General features: G+C 46.9%; 1 protein-coding gene across 1 annotated transcript in view; it reads right to left on the bottom strand.

Annotated features, from left to right (window-relative positions):
• Positions 1-20,179, bottom strand: part of Rfx8 (regulatory factor X8) — a 57,313-nt gene extending 37,134 nt beyond the window's left edge. The window contains exons 1-4 of the mRNA XM_034521865.2: positions 20,049-20,179; positions 17,528-17,651; positions 9,949-10,010; positions 8,699-8,785 (exon numbers count right to left, since the gene is read on the bottom strand). Coding sequence (XP_034377756.1) covers positions 8,699-8,785; positions 9,949-10,010; positions 17,528-17,651; positions 20,049-20,113 — 338 coding nt within the window. The 5' untranslated portion in view covers positions 20,114-20,179. The remainder of the gene's footprint in view (positions 1-8,698; positions 8,786-9,948; positions 10,011-17,527; positions 17,652-20,048) is intronic.
• Positions 20,180-21,616: the final 1,437 nt, after the last annotated feature.

Genomic DNA, 21,616 nt, shown 5'->3' with positions numbered 1-21,616 from the left:
TTTCACAGGCAGACAGCAAATAATACTAGGTATTGCATCGGGTGACTTTCCACCCAGAAGGGCCTGGGAGGGCTGCTTGGAGCAAATGATAAGTTCCTGAGGATGTGGGGGGTGGAGGGTGGGGGTAGGGGTGTCTCTGCTTCCAAAGTCTTTGCTGAGCCAGGGTGTCACCCAGGGCATGATTTCTCATACAGGAGATTTTTTTTTAAAGCTACTGGAGAACTGGGTAATGCCTATGTTCAACTTTAACAAGTTCTAACCAGTCCTGGAAACCATAGGGTGGACAGGGCCAAAAGGCTGGTTGCAACTTGGACACCTCATTAGTTAGGGAGACTCATCAGTGGTCTCGCTGGGGGGGTCCTGGCCCCCAAGGCTCTGTCTCATCTTATTCCTTCTTACACCCTAGCTGACTAAACAAGGAAGAGAGGCCCTGGCTAGGCCAGGCAGGGGACCCTCTGGCATCCTTCCATGGTGGTGGCCACAACTGTCAGGCTGCAGCTGGCTTGTCATGAGCCTACTTTCCCTGAGGTGGGAGGAGGGCTGGAAGATGAACACTGGGCCAGACCGGGTGCCTTTTTGGTACATGGATCCAGCTGTGCAGCCACAGCTGCATTCCACAGGTTCCAGCTGCCACCCAAGGCAGCCCCCTGAGCTCATGTGCTGGCAAGGGAACAAAGAAATGCAAGCACAAAGGCTCAGCGTGTGAGGGACAGATTAGACAGTTGCTAAGCTGGGAAAGCAGTGTGTGTGTGTATGTGTGTGTGCACACACACACATACACACACACACACGCGCGCGCATGCACATGTGTGTACGTATGTGTATACGTGCATATGTGTATGTATATGTATGTGTGTATATGATGCGTGTGTATGTCTGTGTGCATATGTATCTGTATGTATGTGTGTGCATGTATGTTTGCGTGTATATGTATCTGTGTGGCTATGTATGTATATATATACATATATATATATATGTGTGTGTGTATGCATATGTGAGCCTGTTTGTATATGTATCTGTGTATGTATGCATGCATGTCTGTGTGTACATATATCTTTGTGTGTGTCTGCATGTATGATAGCAGGGAGGAAGGCAAAAGTTAGTTCCATTACATCCCAAAGAGAAACAGGAGATCACAGAATTCTTTTAGGAGTTTATATTAAACAGGATGGAAAAGAACAGATATTTTCTTTAAAGTGTGTTAACTTGGGGATTTAAGTTAAAGGGTTGCTTCCCTAGGTTTGATTACACATGCATGCACATGTACACATGTACACACACACTCCCACAAAAGAGGCAAACATTTTGCACCTTGGCCTCAGACTGTGAGTTTCTGGATCCACAACTCAGTCTGGCTGCCTGAGAAAACACAGTGGGATCTTGGGAGGCCCATTCCCTGAAAACTCACATGACCCGGGAGACAGAGCAGAGAAGAGATGGCTCTGGACTTCTTTTTCATATGGTGCACATTTACAGTTATTTTGATTAAGAAGCAAACAAAAGTCTCAAGTGTTTGTTCAGATCTTGGCCTCTGTTCAGATCTTGGCCTCTCTTGGGTCAAGGATGAGAATTATCACACCCACCTCTCCCACAGATACTTCTGTGCAGGTAGTCAGCAGACATCTGGGTCCTGGTCCCTGCAATGGGACCAAGCCTCCTGTTGCATCTTGAGACATTTCTCCTCCTCAGCATAGGATACAGAGGGAGAAGTGTGGAGACTGTTAAATGAGTTAGCTATATTGAAGGGGTAGGAAGCAAACAAGACAGGTTTGTCTGGACACTGTGTGTATTTTGGCTAGGCTATGTGCCTGTTTGGAGAGTTTGGGGACAGTGGCATAGTGCTGAAAGCCACCTCTCCTCTTCTTGGCCGAATCTCTGTGCTAATGTTTTTGTGTGGCTGGGTGGCTGGGTGTTTCCATTTCTTTTCCCTGACACAAAGTCAAGAAAGTGTGTGTGATGTGTGTGGGTTGGGGGAAGGGGTTACACCAAATTCTTGAGCAGCCTAGGTACAGGTGTGTCCTAACCAGTCATCCTAAGGAGCTTGCATGCTCCACTCTAAAATGGTTCTGGTAAGGGATACTTACCATTCTTTCCATGGTGAGGCTGTAACTCTGGACTTCACAGAAGTGCTCCGCCACTGAGCTACACCCCCAGCCCAAGGCTACCTCCCCAGTGGAATCTCCATCCTGCACCCCCAGTAAATACCAGAGTTCTTGTACAGTAGCCTTCATCTCAACTCATAAAGAACCTCTGGCCTCGGGGAGGCAGACAGCTTTGAGGAAACCTCAAAAACTCTCATCTGAAGGCTCTCCCTTGGGTTTTGAACCTGGGGAAGGGAGGGCAAGCAGATCCAGCTGCACTCCCTGGGGCTGATGGCTTCCAGGTGTTCCCAGCCAGGCTCCACCTTCCCCTTGCTAAGGCGTCCTGGGCATTTCAGATCTGTCAGAGGCAGACACTATTAGAGGGCTTTGAAGGGGAGTAAGGAATGGAGTGGGAGTGGCTTACAAAGCTTTGAGAGCCCTGGCTGCCCTCAGGATCCTGCTGGGAGACAGCATGGGGCCTACCAAGCATGCCTTTTCTTCAGGATTATGGAGTTATGCTTGCTTTATTATTTTTAACTGACTTTTTTTTTACTGATGTAATTATAGATTTATATGTAGCTGTAAGAAATAATTAAGGGAGAGACCCCTTTTATGCTCAGCTCAGTTCCACCCACTGCTAACACTGTTCACAAACCATGGTACAATTCTCCTTTCAGATCCACAGCCATTGACCCCAGAATCCGCTAATTCCCTAAGGAAGTCTACCTCCATGGCTGCCAGCCCCCCCCCCCCCCGCCCCCAGGTCTCCATATGAGACGGGCAGTATTTGCAGAGACCTTGTTGTACACAGCCCTGCACACTCAAAATCAGCTCCAGCTGACTCACAGTATCTAGGATGATGGAAATCCTGTGCAGAAAGCATAGGCACCATACTGTTTAGGAAATAATGCTAAAAACAAAACCAAAATCAACCAAACAACAACAACAAAAAAACCCAGTTCCTAGGTTCAGTCAAAATTTTATTCCCAATGAATCCCCACCTATGGTTAGCTGAATCTGAGGCCACAGAAGCTTCAGGGACAGAGGGCTGGCTGTATCATATCACAGCCCAGACACTGCCATTGGTACAGCCTAACCATCTTACAGTTTCTATTTTACTTAAATTTATGTGCATGTGGGTGTATGCATGTGTGTGTACATGCATGTGTATTGGCATGTGTGTGCATTCCCGTGTTTTGTGCGTATGCACATGTGTGCATGCCTGTGTGTGTTTTGTGCATATGCACATGTGTGTGCATGGGAGTGCATGTATATGTATGCGGTATGCACCTGTAGTGTGTGTGTGTGTGTGTGTGTGTGCATGTGTGTGTTATGTGTGCCTGTGTGTGTTGTGTGTGCACATGCCTGTGTGAGTGTGTTGTGTGCATGTGCATATGTGTGCATGTGCATATGTGTGCATGTTGCGTGCATGTCTAAGTATGTGCATGCATGTACATGTGTGTGTAAAACAATCTTGTCACCTTTCCAGGTTCATGTGTTTCTCACCACAGCTGAGATATTGTTCTAGGGAAGCTCATGGGATAAAGATGGAAAGACAAGATACAGAATTCAAGAAAACACTTACAAACCATATAAACAAAAGAGGGATAGTATGTAAAATAGAGAATAATGAATCAGAAGTGCAGAAAGAAGGATGCCAGGAGGGGTGGCGTTTAATAACCACGCCCATTTCTTGCTCCCCTCACCCCTAGACCATTCACTTCGGCCAACCTCTAATCTGTCCCTCATTTCATCGTTTGAGCATGCTCTATAAATGGGATCTCTATGAATAGGGTTGGGGCTATTTTCACTTCGCTGAGTCCCACAGATCTATCCAAGTTTCCACAATCAATAGTCTAGTCTCCTTTACTGCTGGGTAGTTTTCTGTGGCACAGATGTACCATCATTAGGTTAACCAGTCACCTGCTGAAGGATACCTGGGCTGCCTCCAGTCTGAGGATATTCTTATGAGGGTCTGCAGATGCTAGTTTTCATTTCTCAGGGACAAATGTCTAGGAGATCTACCAATGGCTGGACAGTCCTCGTGTCTGTTTTTATTAAAAACTGCCAAACCATTGTCTAGGGTGATGAATCATTTTACATTCCCACCAGAGGTGTGGAATTGGTCCAGGTTCTCAGCATCTTCATCAGGATTTGGCCTTTTTATGTTTTGTCAGTCTCATAGGTCTGTAGGCACAGTGCACTGTGCCAAGGGCTAGCTTTGTGAGGTGTTTGTCTCTTGTTCATTTTCTAATAGGATTGTTCTGACTTTTCATACTGTTGGGTTTTACATATTCTTTCTAGATTCTAGATTCTAGAATCTGATGATGGTGTGGATTGCCTACTCTTTCTAGATTCTAGAATCTGATGGTGATGCATGCTGCATACTGTTTCTAGCTTCTAGATTCTAGAATCTAGAATCTGACAACTGTGTGGACTGAATACTCTTTCTAGATTCTAGATTTTAAAATCTGACAACTGTGAGGATGGTATGCTTTCCAGATTCCAGAATCTGACAACAGTGAAGACAGCACACATTCTCCTTCAGTCTGTGTCTTTTCCATCTCCTCTGCAGGACTTTTGAAAAAGTCTAAAGTTTTTCATTTTATGGCTCCTGCATTTGGTAGCCAGTCTGGGAACTTGCTGCCTAGCCATAGGTCTCATTAAGCTTACTCTACTATTAAGTTTTAATATTCTTATGTTTTGTTGGCTTTATTGCTGCTAACTTTGTAATGAGATAGATTTTGCTGATATTACATAGTATAATCTCAAACTCTCAGACTCAAACAATTGGGAACCTCAGCCTCCAGACTAGCTGAGCGTACACAGCTTTATGCTTTCAGAAGGAGGTTGATTCAGGGGCTCTCGACACACCCCTGGCTGTCCTGGAACTCACTCTACAGACCAGTCTGTCCTCTAACTCAAGGATATCTGCCTCTGCCTCTTGAGTGCTGGGATTAAAGGTGTGCGTCACCATGCCTGGCTCATCAGGTTTATTATCTTGAGCTAATTTCTAGAAATGTTGTGAAGTTTTTGTTGAAGTTCATCTTTCTCTTGGACTGTGGTTTTCTTCTCGAAGCTACCCAATTCTATTACGTTTCTTCAGTACCTCTGCCTTTATCCGAGGGCTGGCAAGATGGCTCAGTGTTTTCTGCCAGGCCTGATACCACACATCTGATCCCGAGAACCCACATTGTGGACGGGGACCTCATTCCCACAAGCTGTCCTCTGATCCCTCTGATCCTTGTGTACTATAGTTTGCGTGTGCCCGCACGCATAATAAACAGCATATAATATTTTTAATTAAAAATCAGCTGATCATATTTCTAGAGTCTCTCCCCTGCCTGGGTTCCTGTGTGGCCACCGAAAGCACAAGACTCTGGTTGTTACAGCTACACAGAGCACTTAGTAAGATGGAGGGTGTCCAGTTATTCTGTCTTGTTAGGGCCTTTGAGCTGTCTGCTTTCCCATACAGCCTTTGAATAAGCTTTTATGCCAAGAGAAGGATCTTGCTGGGATTTTTTTTTTTTTCCCAAAAACAACTTCAGTAAGAGACATGGCTCAATCATTTAAAGAGAGAGATTCAATGCTTTTTTTAGTATATTCACAGATTTGTGCAACTGCATAGATAGAAGGTAACCCTCAGGACAGAGACAGAGAGCCTCGGGAAGGCCTGTGCAAGGTCAGTCCTTGGCTGGAGTCTGGGAACTTGGCTTGCGGAGCGTTCCCATTCGAAGTTTGCTGGTAAGAGTGGCTCTTGCAGTGCAGACCATACAAAATCCAGCTTATGCAGAACACCTGCTCTGTTACTTAGACATGTGCTGGGCAGAGGGGACTGCATGACAATCTCCTAATAAGAACTCTGAACATCAGGTCTCTAATAGATGTGCTTCCCCAGGTAAAAACCAGCTCAGGTGCAGCTACGTTTTGTTTGCTGAGGAATGGGCTCTGCAGGCCTGAGCATGGAGAAAGATGGCCTAGGGTGACCTCATGGATAGTCCCTCCACTTGTGCTGTTTTGTGTGTGTGTGTGTATATATATCTGTGTTTCTCTGTGTGTGTTGTCTATATATCTGTGTCTGTGTGTGTGTCTATGTGTCTGTCTGTATGTCTCTGTATATGCATGTCTATGTTTGTGTGTGTATGTCTGTGTACATGTATATATTCCTGTGTATGTATGTCTGTGTATCTGTGTGCGTGTGTCTCTGTATGTCTCTGCATGTGTCTATGTGTCTGTATGTTTCTGTATGTGCATGTCTATGTTTGTGTGTGTATGTCTGTGTACATGTGTATGTTCCTGTGTATGTATGTCTGTGTATCTGTGTGCATGTGTCTCTGTATGTCTCTGTATGTGTGTATGCCTGTGTGTGTGTCTGTGTATGTGTGTATGTCTCTGTATGTATCTCTATGTATCCCTCTGTGTCTGTATATGTATGTCTCTGTGTATGTCTGTATGTCTCTGTATGTGTACGTCTGTGTGTATGTGTCTCTGTTTCTGTGTGTCTCTATGTATGTATCTCTCTCTCTTTCCTGTGTGTGTATGCGCACGTGCACACATGAGTACATGAATGCAGGTGCTTACAGAGGCCAGAGGTGTCAGATCCCCCTGGACTTAGAGTTATTGGCAGTTGTGAGGCACATGGTGTGGGTGCTGGGAATTGAACTGAGACCCTCTAAAAGAGTGGTACATGCCCTTAACTGCTGAGCCATCTCTCCAGCCCCCATTGCTATATTATTCCCATTAAAAAACAAAACAAAAACAACAACCTTTCAGCTTGTCTAGGCCATCAAATCTGAAGTATGTTTCTTGTTGGCAAAACAAACCTGAGTCATTTTCTTCTTTTTAAATCCAGTCTGCCAGTTTTATCTTCCCGTCGGTGCTTGTAAATAATTTACAATTAAGGTAATTGTTGGTATGCCAGCTCTTAGTTTTCTTTTATGCGCCTCGTTTCCATTTGTTTCCTTGGTTCTCTGCTCTGCTTCTGCATCCTTGCATTTAAGAGAACTACTTTAAGCACAGGATTCCTTCCATCTTGCTCTAGTTGCGGCATCTTTTGGTACATGTCAGTGTCACTCTCGTGCCAGTTGCCTGAGTGTTAATCACAGTGTTCACATCTGAACCCACAGCCCCGAGTTCCCATGCTTCACCACTTCAGATGAAGTGTGGAACCTCTCTCCATCTCGGCCTCTTTACCTTCCCTGCTTTAATGGGTCTGTGTGTGGAGTGTAGGTCCTTGTCAGAGTGATGAACTATGGCCTGTACAACTCAAGAGGAAGGAGACAGTCTGGAGTAGGCTTCTGTTTCCACTCTGGACAGCTTCTCCTTTCCCCACATCCCCAGGATTCCCTGTGCTGTCAGCCCTCACTCTTTGAAGGATTTTCTTTAGCTTGTCTTTAGGAGTGAGCTGGTCAGTGGCAAGTCATTTCCCCCCTCTCTTTATTTTCGCTTCATTCCTGAAGGAAACCTGTGTGTGAGTGTGTGCGCATGTACATGTGCGTGTGCGCACGAGGGCACACTGAGACCAGAGACATCAGATCCCCTGGAGCTGGAGTTACAAGCAGTTGTGAGCTTCCCAATGAGGACTCTGTGAGTCAGACTTGAGTCCTCTGCAGAAGCAGCAATGCTCTTAACCACTGAGCCACCTCTCCAGCCCCGGAAGGATACTTGTGCTGCATACTGAAGTTGGAGCCCACACCTTCATATTTAAAAGTATGTTTAAATGTACTATGCACAATTGGGTAATTAAGCATTCTGCTAATGGGTAGCACTGATTTATAAGGTCTATGCAGTCTGCTTTCCAGAAGCGTTTGAAGTAGCTAATATAAGGGAGAGGAAGATGTAGATTCCAAGATAGTACAGATTCACGGTGCCTCACTCCTGGCTCCTGCCCCAGCACAACTAAACACATGGAGAACGTGGATGGGCCGTGCATGCACAGCAAGAGCTCTCAGCGCTGTGAAGGAGAGAGTGTGGGAACGAGGGAGTGCTGATACGGGAAGATCTCGTGTTTACCATACAACCCTGCAGCACAGGGAGACTGCAAGGAGACATACAGCTCCCCAGGCCTGTGCTCTTGGCTTCTCTGACCAGGAAAGGAGACCTAGAGGAGGAAAGGGAATTCCAGTCCTTTCTCAGCAGCTGGACAGAGGCTGGTGACTTTCAAAGCAGCAGTCTCAAACTCCTAGCTGTGCAAGCGCCCACCCCCAATCCAGGGTGACCCACTGGCTGATTCAACATCCCTTCTACATGTGGAGCACCAAATGGTCTGCATTTACTGGGAAGGGGAGAGGTCAAAGAGAGATTAGCCCTGCAAAGGGACAGTGTAGTCTTAAGGGCAATAGACGTTTCCTGGAAGACCCAACCAGAAATGGCTTAGGTGACTGAGAAGATGGTTAGAATCAATTACCCAAGGAAGTCAGCTGGAAGTGGGTTTTCTCTGGCCAGTAACGTTGCCAGAGGCTGACATGGGGCGTTGGCCACATGCCCTGTGTTTATCTGCTCTTCATAAGGACTCGGGTAGAACAGCCTACAGATCAGTTAGGTACAACAAGATCGGAGTGGTTTTTGTAGAAACCAGGCTGGGTCCCCATGACAAAGGACCCCAAGGACCGACTGACCTGTGACAGCTCTTTTTACCCAGCAGGCAGCAGTAATGAGCGTAGAAGAGGGAGCTCTTCTTGATACAGATCCCGTCATAATGATACCTGAAAACAGAGGCATCCTGTCACTCACCTCCACGTACGCCATTGCAGGAAGCTCAGCCTCCTGCCTCTGCAGTGGTTTGGTGCCATATGTGTGTACTGTATGCGCATACAGCTATATGGACATACTGTATGGAGAATTTTGAATTTAGACCCTTTTCCTGGCTAGTAATATATAGGATGATAGTCGTGACCCTGGACAGCGGCAGTGAGCCCCACCCGCACTGCACAGTGTGACACGCCTCACTGAGGACAGCGAGCAGGTTAGGCGGACCCACCACATCCTGGACCCACCACGGCCACAGCCCATCATGCGCCACACACCTTTCACTGGGATAGCCTACAAAAGCGCTGCTGGGTGCTTGGTTCTGCTTTCTCCGTTTCTGAGTTTCTCATCTCAGAGAGATGTCTCATCTCAGAGAGAGATGGAACAGGCCTCCTGTCCGGCCGCCTTTGCCTTTTGTGGGAATCAGCCTTTGGGAAGCCACACCACTCCCCCCCCCATCCCCCACCCCCAGCCTCATCTCCGTGGCATCCAGGAAACTACAGTGTATGCCTGGGCTAACAACAGAACCAGATTTCTTCAGCCTAATTACCGCCTTAGGTTAGATTTGGCAAGCTCAACACTGTCTTCGATTTCTTTACGGGCAGCTGGCCCTTCCTCTAATTGGCTTCTGTCCCTGCTTGCTGATTTCCTGTCTTGATTTTAAACAAACAACAAAGGTCAATGATAACTGCCTGGCAATTATGATAAGGGACACGCTTGATGGCACTGGAGCTTCCGTCCCAGTTAAAGCCATCACCGTAGGCCCCAGTCTCCTGAATACAACTGACCGGCTAATTGGCCAAATGCTTAAGGTATTTCAGTCCAAAGAGTAATTAAAAGCAATTGGAATTATTCTATGTGTGCAACTATTTGAACGTTTTAATAATTGGGCACATTTTTTTGACATGTAAAGTGTATTTGGCAATCTTTATATTTTAACAAGATTTTGAAGCACATGACCCTGGTGTCTCCAGGTAATGGGGGTTCAGTCTGGGCCACGCCCCCTTTGGTGAGAGTTGCCTCATGCAGCTCGTTCTGTGTTGCACACTTTATCGATTATTGTGATTTCCCTACACCATTCTTTTCACCGTTTAACACAAAACAAACATTACAACCCTACCTGGCACTGCCTCGTGTGCCCAGCCTCCGGGTGCCCAGGTCAGGGAAAACCAAGCGCACGAGCTGCAGGAACAAGTGGGATTTAGAGATGCAGTTTGAAAACTGAAAACAAATTCACTTTATCTACACTTACCGAGGAGTCACACAAAGTATCAAGCTGATTATAAAAAGTATACATACAAATGAAATTAGAGCACACCGGATAAGTCAAGTCACAGGGTGAAACATGTCACATTAATAAACCCTGGTGTCCCAGCTGGGGCAGCTCACTTAGATTTCCAGCACCAAAACTCTAAGATGGCAGTTCTCTGGGGCAACCTTTCACAGGGTTGCCATTGAAAAACACAGATATTTATATTACGATTCATAACAGTAGCAAAACTACAGTTGTGAAGTAGCAATGAAAATAATGTTATGGTTGGGGGTCAGCACAGAACGAGGAACTGTATTAAAGGGTCACAGTGTTAGGAAGGTTGGAAACCTCTGTGTATTGCCCCAGCAGTCTGAGTCTCTAGACTGGATTGTTGGCATCGGTGTTCAGTCTTGTATTCTGCTCTCTTCAATGTTACATTGCTGGCTGGAATCATGAAAATTCTCTGGAAATTGGATTATCAGCAGCTGCTGTGTCTAGCTTGTGGACTATTGGGTCTAGCCTATGGCTTCTGGGTCTAGCCTATGGCTACTGTCATTCTTCCGCTGTTTTCCCCTTTCTCTGGTGTCATGGCTACTTTCACAGTTCACTACAGTTTTCTAATTTTAGAGGATTTTATAAGTAGATGGTATTCAACTGTTGAATAACAGTCACTTGGACTCAAATTCTTGTCTTTTGGCTGAGTTACCTTGATGTGTCCCATATTCAGGGACACCCATGTTCTGTTTATCAACAGGAATCTATCCCAGTGGCCATATTTCGGGATTAACTGCAGGTAGGGTATCTAGGCTCGCACCTGCTGGAAGGGGAAAACCTGCATGTAGGGACATTTTAGAAACCAGAGCAGGGAAAGCCCCAGCCCGGCCAATGACATCTGTTCTTCCTCTGTAGAGCTGCTCCGCCCAGCTCCTGCTTGGCTGTGTGCCATGGCCTCCCTTTGTATGAGCTCCCAGGAGCAGCATTTGAGAGTAATGATATGGGCCTCCCCTTATCTGACATCACCTTTTTCTTATCCATATCTATCTGCCTGTCTATCTGTCTACCTACCTACCTACCTATATACCTATTATCTACCATCTATCTGTCTGTCTAACCATCAGGCTACCATCTATCCATATGTCCATCTCTAATCTACCTACCCTTGCAGTATCTACACAACAGGATGGAGAAAAAGGACCACAGATGGATGAAAAAATGGATGGATGGACAGACGGACAAATGGATGGATGGATGGATGGATGGATGGATGGATGGATGGATGGTAGAATGGAGGGATAGTTGGATGGACATATGGATGAATGGATGGACAGATGGTCTAGTGGGGGGAATGGAAGATCGATGGACAGACAGATGGATGGATGGATGAAAGGATAGCTGTACTAGGGGCTTGCCTCCATGGGCATTTTGAGCTCACTCATCCACAGTGAAGCAGAGATGAGGAGGTATGAACGGCTTCTTGCACAGAGGCCTCCTTCTCTGCTGTGAGGGAGTGTGGGAAGGGCATTCCAGTCACTCAAAGTGTTTCCTGTGAGGCCACTGCAGTTGCCATCTTGTGACAACCCAGAATTCATGTGGGTAAGACAAGGAGGGCCTCAGTGGCCGAACGGAAAGGCCACTTCGAGCACCATCCACAGTCTGCTCAGGCCAAGAACTGCCACGCACCTTCTGCGGCCACGAGTCAGCACTCGGTGAGAAAGCTAGATTTGTCCCGTATTGTTTTCTAACATGCAGAAAGCAGGTAGACACCAGCAGGCTCCTAGAACACTTACCCACCAAGCCAAAGGACATGTACTGGAAAGTGCCCAAGGCAGGTACTAAAGAGCCCACCACCAAAGAGTAAAGCCTCTCTGACTTTCCGCTCTCTCTCCTTCCTCCCAGGAAGGTTCAACCAACACCTGGCAGCAGGGTCGGAAGGGGAGGCAGGGAACAAGCCCTCATACCTACTTTCTGACATGCCACAGCACTGGAGAAGCGGAGACCACACCACTTGAAAGCTGTGTTGAGTTTGGGCACTAGTGGAGCGTGGTAGTATGAGCCTTTGATCCCAGTACTTGAGAGGCAGAGGCAGGCAGATCTCTGTGAGTTTAGGGCCAGCCTGGTCTATAAGGCAAGTTCTAGGATAAACAGATCTCTTGCACAGCCCTATCTCAAAAAAAAAAAGAAGAAGGAGGAGGAGAAGGAGGAGGAAAAGGAAGAGGAGGAGGAAGAGGAGGAAGAGGAGGAGGAGGAAGAGGAGGAGGAGGAGGAAGAGGAGGAGGAGGAAGAAGAGGAGGAGGAGGAGGAAGAGGAGGAGGAGGAGGAGGAAGAAGAAGAAGAAGAAGAAGAAGAAGAAGAAGAAGAAGAACAACAACAACAACAACAACAACAACAACAACAACAACTTGTACACTATAAGAAGCTTGGCTTTCAACAATCAAGCTGCTGTGGTTGAGTGGACTAAGGTAACAAGAGACATTCCTCTCACCCAGGGCTTCCAGAGCGTCCTGCTGCCTGCTCACCAGATCATCAGGACAGAGGGAGGTGACAGGGCACAGAGACAAAAACATGAGAAGGAGGGCTGTGCTTATTCCCAGCTCCTGCTATTCACACGAGTGTGTGTGCACACAGGTGTAAATGGACCATGCACGTTGCTACACCTTTGTGGGGTGGGGCTGCAGCCAGCATCTATTTTCCCCTTCTTAACACTTTTCGATTTCCACATTGCTCACAAAGGAGACGCAATCCGGTTCTAATCAGAGAAACAGTCGTTGATGTTATTTTAGCAGAGGAAGCTGACCTCTGGAAACTCCCCAATCTGTGGAAGATAACGGTTTGCAGCCAGAATGAGCATCACACATTGCATGCCCGTCTGATTCATCTGCTGAGGAACTCGTCTGATTCATCTGCTGAGGAACTCCTTGGGAATCAACTCAGTCCCCGGGGGAAGAGGGAGGAAGTGAGAATTGGATATTGTGTTGTTTCTCTTGTAAACATGGTTTGTGGTCATATCCTTTCTCCTTCCTTTCCCTTCCCCCCTGAGCGCAGCTTTGGCACACAGGATACATTCCCAACAATCGGTCTCTTCCACTGGCCAATTCTCTAGGCAACTTGCCAACCAAACTAAATGTTAGAACCTTGGCATCTCGGGAGTGGATTCTAAGGGAAACATTAAGACAAAGAATTCAAAATAAATGCGGGGGGGTCAGACACTGGGGTCTCATTTCTTTCCTTCTCTGCAGTGTGAAATAGCCTCCCAACAAGACCTTTTTCCTGTTGTTTGGTGCAGAGACTGAACACAGAGGTGGGGGTGGGGCGGTCCATATGCTAAGAAAGAGCTCTAGCACTGGGCTATATATTCTTGGACCCTAGATCTTAAAAAGAGGGGGGAAGAGAATTTTCTTCTAAAAGTGAACAACCTCTAACAGCACCGTTAAGAGATGGAGAAAGAAAAGTCTCCACAACCTTAGCAAAGATCGGACCCTGCTCATGTTACCCTCCTCCCTCTGAGGAGACCTGAAAGTGGGCAGCTAAGAAAGGGTTGCTGTGCCAGGCTACCCAGTGTTCCGCAGAGCCTTTGATGACGGTTCCTAAAATCCCGAGTGACCGAATGGCAGCCTCTTGGGCTTCAGGCTAACAGCTGGGAACTCCCAGTGGGTCGGAAAACCTTTCTGAGTCACCCTGTAAGACACAGTGATAAAAGAGACCTTTAATGTAGTTTCCCTCTTTGGTTTTTAATCTATTTATGTGGAAGTATTTACAGCTTGTAAACCAGTCTTGGCATTCATTCTAAAGCCAAGAAAAAAGCCAGGTTCAGGACTAAGTCTTTTAGTTATGAGAGATGACAGAGGTTCTGGTTAGTGGACTGGCTATTAGGTCTATCTTGTACCTTACTGACACAAATTGGTATAGTTATGCTCTAATTGTATTTTGAAAGAAAAGTTTTATTTTAACAGGAAGGACGATATGTAGAAGGAGCTAAGGTGAGAGGAATAAAGAGAGGAACAGGAGGAGTAGGAGGAGCTAGGAGATGAGAGAGAGACAGAGAGAGAGAGAGAGAGAGAGAGAGAGAGAGAGACATGGAGGCGGATGTTCGCGTGTCTCCGCCAGTCAAAGGTAGTTGGTACATCTAGGTTGGATATTGAGCTACACTTCTGATTGTATGGGCATCTTGTTATTGAGCATTACCAAACTTATAAAGCCTTTGATCAACATTAAAAAAAATTGTATACAAGCAAAAAGGGAGGGAGGATGGGATAGGGGTTTTCTAGGGAGGGGAAATGGGGAAAGGGGATGGCATCTGGAATGTAAATAGAATATCCAATAAACCAGTCTTGGGAGACCTTGCTTAAATTTGATGTATGTGGGGTAGAAAAGTTTTTTTGTTGGTGACATGTTTAAAGTGAAACAAAGAGAATGGCTGGAAGGATTAAAACCCCAAAGAAAATAAAAACAAAAGGAAAACAAATGAACAGAGCAAAGAAGAAAGCAGCCCTGTGTTCACGCACACTGGTGAGGAGAGGCCCTGGGTGGCGTCCACAAAATAAACTGGGTACGCAGGAAGGTGGTCAAGAGCAGCCGTGACCAAGGCTCGGCAACGAAAGCAGTCGCTCCCTATATTTGAGCAGCAGACACGTTAGAAGATTCAACCACATTTCAGGAGCACAGAATGGCGGTTCAGCCTAGAGGACTGAGTTGGAAGAATAGATCTGAGCAGTTCAGTGTTTGGGAAAAGATACCAGCATCCCCCAGGGTTGCTACTGGAAAGTAAAGAGAAGCCACTTTGAGAAGAGTTTGGTCCTTGTGTGTGTGATCAGACACCTTGTGACTCTCCCTTGTCACTCTTCAGGTTCACGCCTGAGAGAAGATCCTCACGTGCTGTGCCCTGGCACAGGTACATGCTTGGTCCCAACAGCAATGCCAGGAAACAGTCCTGGTGCCTGCCATGGTGGAGGGTTTCACAAAGTGGGATGTCACACAAGGATCAAATGAACTCTTCACATAGTACTTAATGACAAAAAGCTCACCAGTTGGCTTGGGTGGGTAAGACCCTGGACCCACCTGTCTCTGTTTCCTTAGTGTTGGGGTCACAGACATGCATCACCACACCCAACTTCTTGCATGGGTGCTGGAGACCTGAACTCAGGTCCTCATGCTTGCTCAACAACGCCTTCCCCTGAATTATCTCCCTGGTATATATATATGTCTTTATTAAGCTCTTTGGTTTTGCTATCCAGACAACAACAAGAAAGAGGAGAAGGAAGAGGAAGAAGAAGAGGAAAAGAAGGAGAAGGAAGAAGAGGAGGAGGAGAATAAAGATAATGGTTAACAATCAGGCCATACATTTACCAGTGATCAAATAACATCCTAAAACAACCCAATTCTGTATATACAAGGGCCCTCAAAAAGACAGGGGGAAAGTGAATGGCAGTGTTATGACCCCCCACCACCACCACCAACAGGCTCCTTGTCACAACAGTTTGAGAGATAGGTAGTTATTGGCTCAGGAACCACAAGACCAAATTCTCAGCACAAAAAAAGATTTATTTGACCAAGAGAGACAAAGGTCAGGGATAAGAGGCTAAGACAGGAGATAGAAGACAAAGGAGAGGGAAGAGGGGTACTTGCCTCAGAGGGGACAAAGGGCTGCCTCTGGATAGAGAGGAAACAGACATGGCCCATTGACAAACGCCAGTTTATAAAGGGAAAAAGGAAAACCCAGTGTTAGGATGAGGTGTTTAATTTGAATTGGGCATGTTAATTAGGTGAGCCAAGGGGGGGGGTGAGGTAGGGAGGGGGGAGCTTCTGGCTTCTGATTGCTGGACTTCAATACTTTGACAGCTGGACCTTGGAAGTCAGATCAGCCTAAGGAGGAGGAAGTTGCCAAATAAGGGAATAGACCTTAATAAGGGAATAGATTTTGGGGGCTAGCTTTAGGAATGAAATCTAACAGTTTTTAGCAAGGCAGAGGGAATGGGGGAAAGGGCAAGGATGGACAGAGACATGCTTGTTAGGCCTGAGCTAGCTTGAGTCCCCTCACCAGCCATTTAAGATCAACCGACACACAAGGTGTGGGGTGTCAACTGTGCTGAGGCCCTCCAGAGAAAGCCTGAGCAATTTTCATCAGCCTGAGTTCTGTGGTCAGACTACAAATCCTGGCATGGGCTATGTCTGTCCAGAGGCAACACCACCCTCTTCTTGCTTGTTCCTCACTTAGCTTCAGACAGGGCATACAGCTCTCTGATGAAGTTTACAGCCGAGGTAAGGTGCTTAGAAGACTCTTGTACATCTACGTCACTCAGACCAGGTGACCTCCAGTGTCTCTGTACTCAAGGGTGTTTTTTTTTTTTTTTTTTTTAATTCTGTTTTTTGTTTTGTTTTGGTGGAATCAATCAACAAGTGGCTAGAACTCTGCGCCTGATTCAGGAGGCTAGTTCTGCTAGCCAAGCATCGTGGCCAGCTGTGGGACCCCTGGCTTTAATAATTCCAGGTTTATTTTTGCTATGCATAAAACAACACAATGATATCTACCTCAGCCTTGCAGCCTGGACAATTAAAACCCAGCTTCAGAGAGGGCGAGACTTGCTCCCTGTCAACCTCACTGCTGGACTCCAGCATCTAAAGCAGGGCCTAACATTAAGATGTTGCTCCTAGGAGCCGTTGAACAGAAGGTCTCAGAGTGTCATTTGGTTGTGTAGTAAACATTCTCAGGTGAAGTTCTCAGATGTGAGTGCCAGCTTCCAAAGCCAATGAGATCTCTAAAGCCAGATGAGTTGCAGGGAGCATCAATCGTTGGGTATCTAGTGGCTCAGAACCATGTTCTGAGAGCTTTGGCAGTTCTATGCAGGAGTAAGGGTCCAACAAACCTGGTCTTTGAGGGGTGTGTTGGGGTTGCCATGGAAACAATACTGCAGCTTTCTCCAAACTACTGTAAAGTGTGGAGACCCCCAAACCACTGTTAAACGTAGAGATGGAAAGTGGATTTTCTTTCTTTCTGTTTTGTTTTGTTTTCTGAGACAGGGTTTCTCTGTGTAGCCCTGGCTGTCCTGGAACTCACTCTGTAGACCAGGCTGGCCTCGAACTCAGAAATCCACCTGCCTCTGCCTCCCAAGTGCTGGGATTAAAGGCGTGTGCGCCACCACTGCCCAGCGAAAGTGGATTTTCCAAACAAATGACAGGCTGCTCCTGAGGACAAAGCCACTATACCTGCTGAGACCCCATTAGACCCAAATGCTCTTCAGGCTTTCCTCAGAGACAATCAGCAAGCAGTGCACAAGGCTTCACCATCAGCAATATTAGCTACCTCAGTCTGTGATTGGACAATGGCATAACCTAGCATTTCTCAGAATGTATCTCTACCTGGGGCTGTAACTTGGAAAAAAAAAAAAAAAACCACCCCAAAGAGAAACAAAACATCTGGGTGGACACAGCCTTGTTACATCTCCATGCTTACCTTCCCAAATGTTGCTGGGTTGACTTGGTTCTGAGCACTCTGCCCACAGGTCTCGACATAAATCTCATACATGAGACATCGGGGCACGCTGAAACCTTCACAGACGCAGAAATTGTCAACCAGCCTGTAGGGGGTGGGGGTGGGGCAGAAACAGGAAATAGGTTGCTATTTTTCAGAAGTAAGGATGTTCTGACAGAACCGTTACCAGACACGGGTGGGTCCAACCAAATAATCTCTGTCTAGGATACTGAGTAGAACTGCAAAAGCTCACAGGCGGTAGAGAAGAATCTCTTGTATCCTTGGACCAGGGTTAGGGATACAGACTATGGGTTTTTGGTTGTCAGCACTGTAAGGTTTTATTGGAGCAGAATTTGCATGCTAAGAAGTAGATACTGTCTTTACAGAGCTGCAGCCAAGATTTATGTAACTACAGGGTAGAGAATGATTTGCCTGGTAAACTGCAAAATAATACCACGGTGGACAGTAAAGGAATCCAGGTGTGGATGCTGACTGGTCCCCGAGCCCCACAGGCTGGCTGACAGCCTGACCTCTCTACCTTATGGTGAAACCATTAGAAGGTAGAACTGCTTAAGGAAGTTAAAGGACTGAGGGTGTGCCTTTGATGGGGCTATTTCCCCCAGGGGTCCCCTCCTCTCTGATTTATGGCTGCCCTTATCGGTATTGGTCCCTAAGAGTCTACCCACAATGCTCTGTCCTGCTGCAGACACATGAACAATGGGGCCAAGCTGAGGATCAAAAACTTTGGAGGAGCTATTAGTTAAACTATTTTCTTTATTAACCTTTTTTTTTTTTTTCAGGGATTGCCATTTTTATCTCTCCCATCATAATGCAAATAGAAGCAAGAGAGCCACCGGCATTGCAGTTAGCACACTGCCCCCAGGGAGCACAGCCCCAAGGAGTACCTGCTCTGCTAAGCCTGACCTCTATTGCATGTGGCTCTGAGGAGAGGGTGTGTGGCAGGTGACCACCACAGGTGATTCTGGTTAAGGGGCTGCCAGTATGCCACCAAAATGTCCCTGTGTGTTACCTAAGATTGGATGCCAAGGCCTGACCCAGCCAGGCCCCAAGAGTCTGTATCTACTACTGTGTCTCTTCCTACCTCTGACATGGAGACCTTACTTCCATTCCCCCGGACTAGCCAACATCCCGACTTTTCTCCCAGGGATAACTTATCATATGCAGATGACAGTGGCACTCATGTCCCAGATAAGACCCCACCTGACTAATAGATTGTTGTCCCTCCTAACAGGGCATGGACTGGAAAATGGGGTGAAATAATGCAGAAACAGGGTCCTTCTTCCACAGGACAATATCTGGGGCCTCTCCTTGCTCTCTCTTGAGCTGCCTCCCAGGGCTCCTCCAGCTCTTGGCCGTTGCTGCCTCTCCCTCTGGGTAGCCTGATCTCTTTGTTCCAATGTTCTATATTAGACACTAGAGCAGTGGTTTGAAAGCCAGTGTTAAAGAATGAAGTCTTCTGGTTCTCTCAATCCTGAAGAACCTATGACAAGAGGAAATCTGGGCACCGTCCATGGATTGGACTTGTTACTAAAGTGCACCCTCAGTTATCTCTGAAAGGAAAGGGGAGGGGCACCTGCCTTGCCCCTTTACAGACCACCCAAAGAGGATGCCCAAGTATTTTAAACTTTGTAATCATTCTTTCCAATTTCTGTAGCAAAATTCAACACCCAGAAATGCAGTGATGAGCTGAAGTAGTTCATTAAGGCACCGAACTGACTCTTTCTGCTAAGAAGGCAGGCAAGAGGGTCTGATTATATATATATTTTTTTCCCTCACTCAAGATGAGAAGGGCAATAAATTTTCTTTTGGAAGAAAGTAGTAACTATTTATAATCATAAACATACTCTTCTCTCTCTTTTTTTTTCCTACTTTGTATTCAGGTGACTCTAAAAAAAAGTTTCCCCTGAGAAATATTTCTTAAAACTTACACAAAGAAAAATATATGCTGACATATAATAGTCACCTTATAAAGCTACAGTCCAAGGGCCGGCTTAATTATTTTCCTATTTATAAAGAGCTACAAACTCTTGAGTTCAGTCCCACGAGCTGAGGGTATGTTTCTTTCTAGTTTTTTTCCTCCCTTCTATTTAAATAGCCAAGAAATGAATTTCACAAATTCTTGAATATGGAATGCATTGTTGGAGCTAAAAGTTGTTTTAAGTTAAGACACTTCTATTCTAGAGCTCATGCCTGCAGGAAAAACAACAACAAACGCTTCCTCCCCAGGCCAACGCCTGCTTGAGTTCCAGGTCTCCAAACAGGCTCCGCTCAGGTCAGGACAGGCTGGATTGCTCCCCACTGGAAGTGTGACCCACGGGGACAGCTAGGTGGAAAACTAGCGCCGGGGGCGGATATGGGGACCGCCTGTGCCTGTGTGAGCCCTCGTCCTCTGCCGAGGTCTCTTGAACCAGGGATGCTCCCCTCTGATCCTCCCGGGTTCCCTGTCTATCCGCAGTGTCCGCCCGCCCCGCCTTGTGCTCACCACTGGATGATGCCCCGGTGCAGGCCGCGGCTGCCCGTGGGGGAGGCCGGCAACGCCTCCGCCATGGCTCGCCCGCGGGCAGCGAGCGGGGCACCGGTCCCCTCCACCCGTGTTTACTTTAGAGCGGGGGGGGGGGGCGCGCGGGGGGCGCGCGCAACCTGAGGGGAGGATGCTGGGCCCATGCCCTGAACCCAGAGGTGCGGGTTGGGGTCGCCTCCCTGCCTACCCCCCCACCCCCCATCCCCCCATCTAAAGACCAGAGAGGTACCACCTCCCACCAGCTCCCCCTCCATGCTTTCTCCCATCCCCCACGCCGCCCTCCTTCCCCCTCCCTGACCAGCGTCAGGACTAACGGATCAAGCCAGGAATCAACAGAGAAAAACCCAGACATATGCTTCCGGCTAGGTCGATCGCAATGTTTGACCATCAAGGGTCTGTAACTGAGCAGCATTTGAGAATTATTTGATTATTTTGGCACTTGAAAAAATACTCCTTCCCCGAGGGATTCAGTATAATGGGCCTGGGGTGGGGTGGAACATAGGGAGGGGATTTGACCTGCGAAAAGCCCTTCGCTGGACAAGAGGCTGTGTTTCAGGTGGCCTAGAAGCTGAAAACAGAATCCCAGGGAGAGGGACCCCAGGTGAAGCAGCTTCCAGTGGCTATATTCCTCCAAGCCTGCAGCCAGGACAAGGCCTTTCTTGCCCTGCAGAGCCAGTGTGTTAACGTGGGTGTTTAGTGACTCTGAGGGGCCAGCTGTCTCAGAAGCTCACATCTTTCATGGGGAAATAGGCTGTTGTATTCACTGCTACTGGACAGGCATGGCACACATCAAGAGTCCGACCATGGGGACCTGATATTGGCTGTTCACTGGTTACAAGTCTCAGAGGGATGTTTCAATCTAGATGAAAAACATACTTGCCAATCATAATAACACAATGTCAAAACTCAACTTACCAATAAATGAGGGACACGAACAGGCTTTCTCCAGAGAAGATACACAACAGTCCACCAAGCACCTGAGGAGACGCTCAACTCTAGACGACAAGGAGATGCAAGCCCAGACTGAAACCACTGGAATGTCTTTTTAAAAAAGATTTATTTATTTATTTTATGTATATGAATACACTGCCGCTGTCTGTCTTCAGAGACACCAGAAGAGGGCATCGGATCCCATTATGGTTGGTTGTGAGCTACCATGTAGTTGCTGAGAATTGAACTCAGTGCTCTTAACTGCTGAGCCATCTCTCCAGCCCTAGAATGACTTTTAAAAAATAGAAAACAAATGTCGATGAAGAGGAAGAGAAAACTGGGACCCTTGTTTCCTGTTGTTGGCAATGTAATGTGGAAGAGTTACTGTGGTAAACAGTCTGACCGTTCCTCTAGCCGTGGGACTTTCAAGGGACCAAGTAGTGTCCACTTCTAGATGCATACTCAAAGAACCCGATAGCAAGCACTGAAGCCTGTGCAGCAGAATTCACAGCAGCACCATCTATGGGGAAGCAGACAGACAGGTAAAGAAGATGTGGCATATCCAAACCATAAGCTAGTATTCATTCTGACAAGGTAAC

This window comes from Arvicanthis niloticus, chromosome 17 (assembly GCF_011762505.2).
Source record: "Arvicanthis niloticus isolate mArvNil1 chromosome 17, mArvNil1.pat.X, whole genome shotgun sequence".
Classification (NCBI taxonomy): domain Eukaryota; kingdom Metazoa; phylum Chordata; class Mammalia; order Rodentia; family Muridae; genus Arvicanthis; species Arvicanthis niloticus.
The sequence above is the reverse complement of the archived record's forward strand: the minus strand, read 5'-3'. Positions and strand labels throughout refer to the sequence as shown.